The sequence below is a fragment of the Macrotis lagotis genome, chromosome 3 (genome assembly GCF_037893015.1).
Source record: "Macrotis lagotis isolate mMagLag1 chromosome 3, bilby.v1.9.chrom.fasta, whole genome shotgun sequence".
Taxonomy (NCBI): Eukaryota; Metazoa; Chordata; class Mammalia; order Peramelemorphia; family Peramelidae; genus Macrotis; species Macrotis lagotis.
Window position 1 is genome coordinate 304,955,948 of NC_133660.1, and position 6,037 is coordinate 304,961,984.

General features: G+C 38.3%; 1 protein-coding gene across 1 annotated transcript; it reads left to right on the forward strand.

Annotated features, from left to right (window-relative positions):
• The first annotated feature begins 2,358 nt into the window (after positions 1-2,358).
• LOC141519692 (vomeronasal type-1 receptor 3-like) lies at positions 2,359-3,252 on the forward strand. Its single transcript, XM_074231859.1, has one exon. It carries the CDS (start codon positions 2,359-2,361, stop codon positions 3,250-3,252), a length of 894 nt encoding a protein of 297 aa, XP_074087960.1.
• Positions 3,253-6,037: the final 2,785 nt, after the last annotated feature.

Here is a 6,037-nt window from a genome sequence, read left to right on the forward strand (position 1 = left end):
TCACACAATCAGTATGTATCAAAGCCAGGACTTAATCGCAGATGGTCCTAATCCTATGGTCAGACTTCTAGTCACCTTACCAGACAGCTTGTCAAATACCTAAAAAGCAAAAGTGATTCTTGGAAATCGAAGGCTCCTCTTATGGGCTCTTTTTCCCCTTCATTTTTTTTCCTTTTCAACCATGTTTCCTCTTCCCCCCACTCTCCCTAAACCATCCTAGTCTTGTTTGAGCATTGGGTTTCCTTCACCAATTTAGAATTCAGAATTGGTGACCTAGGGTCTCCTACCCAGCAAGCCTTGCGTTCTGAAAGCTGATTCTTTACACAGGCCCAAGGCCTCTTTTGTCCTTACCCATAAGACTTGATTTTTTTTTAATTTAAAAATTGAATAGAAAGAACATTTTGATCTGTTTGCCCTGAATTTGTTTTCTGGTGGGTTTTTTTTCCCCAGTTAGTCACAGTTATTTATTAAGTCCCAACTGTGTGAAGAGGAAAGGAATGTGAATTACTAAAAATAACATTGTAAAGGGATGAGAGATATCAGTGAGGCCTGACCCAAAAATTTCAACAGGACTCTGGCTCATTTCTGACCCCAGTTTGACTTTATTATGAAGGTGCTGCTCAATATAGCCGTCACAATACATTGTAAACAAAAGAGCTTCCCAGATACTATACAAACACAATAGATATCAATAGCATCAAATAGAGGATAGTCTTTCTCAGAATAACTTCAAATGTCAGAACATGTGAGACTGCAGGAAACGTAACCCTAATTCTTAAGAGGTTATGAGAAATATGACCTGATTTCCAACATGGATCAAATACACATCACAATATGCTGGAAAGAACAGTAAAATGTCTTTCTAGTATCTGACCTCAACACTCTGACATAGTACAATGAGACCATTGCTTCTCATTATGCTCACTATTTCTTCCTCAAAGGAGCCAAGCTCTCATTAGCTTTCTTGGGATCCACATCACCCTGCAGACTCATATTGAACTTTCAGTCCAATAAATACTCAGATATATTTAAATGACTTCCTTGTGAAGTCTATTTTTTGAAGCTATGTATAAGAATGTATGGTCATTCTTCATTTAATTTATTCTTCAGAAATTGGGACCAATATTCCAGTTATTTACCATAAAATCTCTTTAACATAGTAGATATCCTTCCTAGGATACCTTTTTGTTTTATTTGTAGATATGATTAGCCTTCAGGTATGTCTTTATCCATGAAAATGATCCAAACATTAAATAGCATTGGTCCTAGGGTAAATAACTAGAGAAGTTGACTAAAGAGCTCCCTCCATGCTGAGATCAACCCATTAATTATTAGACTTTATGTTCTATTACTCAACAAATTCCAAGGTCATCCAACCATATTTAATCTAATCCAAATCTTTTCACAAGGATAACAGAATAGTCTTGTGAATTGTTCAGATATTTATGGCATTAATCTGAATTATCTAATAATGCTGTCAACAAGTATAGTGTACTCAATCTTTCACAACCTATTTCTGACTAGTCACAGTACCACTTTCTAATTGTCATTTCTGTGTCAGGACAGTAAAATTGATAAATTAATTTAAAAGCTGTAAGAAATGAAAATCAAGGAACGTACGCTGCAAACTCTTCTTTTGCCTTCTTTTTCAAATCAGAACAATATATTCTCTTTTCCATTCCTCTAGCACAAAGACAGAAATATTTTTTCTGCCAAGGGTCATTTGGAAAATTATTACATCATTTGCTGGTTATATGGTCAAATATTTAATTAATTCACCCCTAAAAATTATCATATTTATTGAATTTCAAGTCCTGCCTGTGGTTACCTTGGTTTCACCAAACCAATACAGTCAGCAGACTGGAGGTTCTCTACCCCAGTTCAAGTATCTTATTCACTTTCATGATTTTTGATTTTGATTTTTAAATAAGTTTTATTGATACTTTTGCTTTATATCAGAGTCAGAGAACTTGGTTTATATTCCCTCCATATATCCCACAATGCCTTGAAAAGTGCTAATATATGAAATGTAGTAGGAAAAGCAAAGGATTTGGAATCAAGAAGTCTCAGTTTCTATGTGTGTAAAATAGGAGTAGAAATATTTGTACTATCTCCTTACCAAAGTTGTTATTTTATTATATGAAAAATGTGTTCAATAAATAATTTTCACTGATGGGATTGATAGAAAATTTTCTTATGGACACAAATTTGAAATCTTCTCTCCCCTCAGTCTTTATCTAATTGATAAAGAAAAGATGGAATTTTATTGAGAAACTGGGTTTGGAATAGTCAGAATCTCCTATGTTTCTTGCCAGGTCACATTGCCAGGTCAAACAGCACATCTGAAACATCTGAGAAATGATTTCTCACAAAGAAGTCTTGGGGATTGTCTATCTGAACCTGATAGTGCTTGGAATCCTGAGTAACTCTTTCCTTCTTTACCTATATGGCTATAAATCTATCCCTCGTCGCAGGACAAGACCTATAAATACGATTGTCGTCCACATAGCCTTTTCCAATTCCATGCTGCTTTTCTTTGGAGGAGTTCCTAAGATAATACAGGTCTGGTTGTTGAAGTCCTTCCTAGGTTGTAATGAGGTTAAAATTCTAAATTATCTGATGCAAGTAGCCCGGGGTCTTTCCCTCTGTAGCTCTTGCCTTCTAAGTGTCTCCCAGGCCATCACCATCAGTCCCTATAGCCCCATGTGGGCAGAGTTCAAGGCTAGAGCCCCCAAATACACGCTCCCCTGTTGTTTCCTCTGCTGGATTCTCAATCTACTGATAACTATCTTCATTCCTATATATGTGACCTGCTCAAGAAACAGCAGCAAAGGGAGATGGAATATTTGGTCTAGCTCTCTGAACTTGCATGCCATAAATAGTATAAAAATTGCAATCTGGAAGTCTGTTTATGATGGTGTGTTTGTGGGTCTCATGGCCATTACCAGCAGCTACATAGTACTTATCCTGTACAAACACCACCAGAGAGTCCAGTACATTCATGGAAGCAGCATGTCCCCCAAGTCATCCCCAGAGACTAGAGCCACCAAAGCCATCCTGCTATTGATGATATTCTTTGTGTGTTTCACCTCAATCAGCTCCCCTTTAAGTATTCAGATGGCATATTCTGAAGAAACTAAACATTGGGTTATACATGTTGTCATCATTCTGTCCCTATGTTATCCTGCAGTAAGCCCTTTTATATTGATCAATAGTAACACTCAGATCACCTGGGCCTGTCATAACCTCTAAGGGAGGCAAATTTCCTTCTTTCTTTCTTTCTCTTCCTCTGATCCTTCAACAAGTAACTCTGAGACTTTCAATAAGAGATGGAAAGGAACTGGTCCTTTTCCATCTCTACATCATGGCAACTTTGACCACAAGTCAACTAATACTCAACCAAGTGAGTATACCATCTGGTACCCAGCCTACCTTTTCTTCTTTCCTGATTGGATGGCTACATCTCTTGTGATGAACAAATCCAGGTTCAAAGGTGACCTTGCTAAGAAATCTAGATGTCCTATGTCCCTTTGGTCAAAGTTGGATGATAAGAGGGAAGCTTTCAGCAACAACTCCGCTGCTCTTGGAGAGGATGGCTACTAACAAAAGGACCATCCCTATATTAGCCACTGTACTAGCAGAAGTATCAGGTGCTGTTTGGATAATGCAGAGCTGAAGTGAAATGTAAAATGCCTAAACAGTCTCAAACACTGCCATGGTTAGATGGTTTTAAGTATCATTCTTGTGTCAATATACCCTTCTGAGCATCTTTTTTGTCTTTCAGAATTTCTTTTCTGGATAGAAAATAAATGTCTGTCTCATACCTAATTCTTATTTTTTATTGAGCACCTTTCTACTCCACATACTTGGGGAACTCCTAGAGGTGACCCTAATCTTAAACCATATGTACAATTTCCCCTAGGGTACAAGTAGGGAATAGAGATTATTAATAAGTAAAAAGGTGTGAAAAACTCACCTAGTCCTCCTCGTATTAAGGGAGAGGCTGCCCCATGACTGAACATGGTAGATTGCATGTATAGATTCAGATCAGAGGGATCTCTTAGGGAAAAGTAGGTGAAATATTTCAAGTCCTATGGGATCAATAGGCCATTGTTAGACATGAAGGGGGGCAATTTTGAATCAAAGAAGCTCTGCTCAGTGGCTACCTTCTTAGTCTTGTCAACATGACTTTTGAGGGATTGCTCATTCCTTGAAACTAGTGTTCTAACTAAAGTCAGGAGGGAAGGTAATATCATATGCTTTCCCTAATCATTCCAATCACCTATAGGTTCATCACATTATATCAGTTGTGAATAAGAACATTTCCAAGGAGACTGAAACAGGCATGTCCTTTAACAAATATTTGGGTTTTCCAGTCTTTGAGAATGTCTCTTCATACCCTCCTCTCAACATGATTTATCAGAGAACCAAAGAGAAAGTCATTATACATAAGAGATCTTCACCTTGGTCATCAATCCAGAGCTAACTCGAGTATTTATATGAGGGTGATGAAAAGAAAAATAAGACATTTTATGTATTTTGTACACTCTGAAAAGTGCATAGAGCACCAGTCCTGTGTCAGGAGAATCTGAGCTTAAATCTGCCTTGAGACTTTTCATACTAACTAGCTGTGTGACCTTGGGCAAGTCACTTAACCCTGATTTCTTCACAACCAGGACCATCTCCAGTCATTTGATTCATATCTGACCACTGGACCCAGAAGGTTTCCGAGGAGAAAGTGAAGCTGGTGTCTTAGCACAACACCCTCTCACTCAAATCCAAATTACTTACTTGTCACCTTCTTGAAGTCTTGGTTTTCTTTAAAAATGAAGAACAAGGGGTGGCTGGGTGGCACAGTGGATAGAGCACCAGCCCTGGAGTCAGTAGTACCTGAGTTCAAATCCGGCCTCAGACACTTAATAATGACCTAGCTGTGTGGCCTTGGGCCATCCACTTAACCCCATTTGCATTGCAAAAACCTTAAAAATGAAGAACAAACAATACCTTTAAATACTACATAAATGTCAGTTGTAACTATCTTTGTCAAACCTTGTCTCTGAGCTCCAAAACATACTCTCTGAACCTTCTAAAAAAGTATTGGAGTTGTAAACCGATGGAGGCTATCAACCAGGAGGCTAGTCTACATGATCTGAAATTTATTAGTCTCCTTACTTCATGCCTGAAAACTTGGATTCATTTTACTAGCAAGCATTCAACTAGGTGATCCACAGACAAAATCAAAATAGTCTCTGCCTTCAGGTAGTTAAATTCAATTTGGCTTACTGCAGTCAAATGGTCAATTTGGTGACCCAATTCCATCTTTTCATGGAAAGTGATGGATATAGTAATCTGAGTAAAACCTAAAAAATGAGGGTCCCTGAGTCCCTCTCCCTCCAGAAGGCTCAGTAGGTGAAGAAGACACTTTGCTTCATGTGGTGATCAGAAAAACCTCTCTTTAAAGGTTGACTCCCTATTTGGCTCTCTGCCTAATCTGGAGCATAAAGACTGGTCAATTAACACACTGAATGGTACAGCAGAGGTCAGTGGGGGAGGGAGCACTTCTGCATCAATCCCCTCAAAAATGCACTATAGAATAAATGCATGAATGAAAAATACATTTATCAAAGTATTTGCTATGGGCAAAACCCTAGGCTAAGTATAAACCAAAAGGTCAAATGGAATTTAAAACCTCTACCCATGACTCCCCCACTCCTTGTGACTAGGAAAACAAATAATGAACCTGTCCTCAACAATATGGAACATTGATCCATGCTATGGAATTAGTCCCAAGCACAGTGCTTGCCACAGTGTGATTGGTTAATGAATGCTTGATTACTTGACTTCTGAGGCTGCAAAACTAAGGACTTAATCTGACCTGAGTTGAACCTCCAGGTGCTGACAATTTAAAAGGACCAGACCAAGTTCATTCTCTTATCTGGCACTGATAAAAGGACTGACTAATTAATGTCCCCAATTGTGTAAGAGGGAAGATACATTAGCATCCTTACTCCCAGGAAGCTAGAAATGGATGGATGGA

Bases quoted from the DNA above. Each gene is read 5' to 3' on its own strand.
- LOC141519692 (XM_074231859.1), top strand. From the start codon at position 2,359: ATGATTTCTCACAAAGAAGTCTTGGGGATTGTCTATCTGAACCTGATA.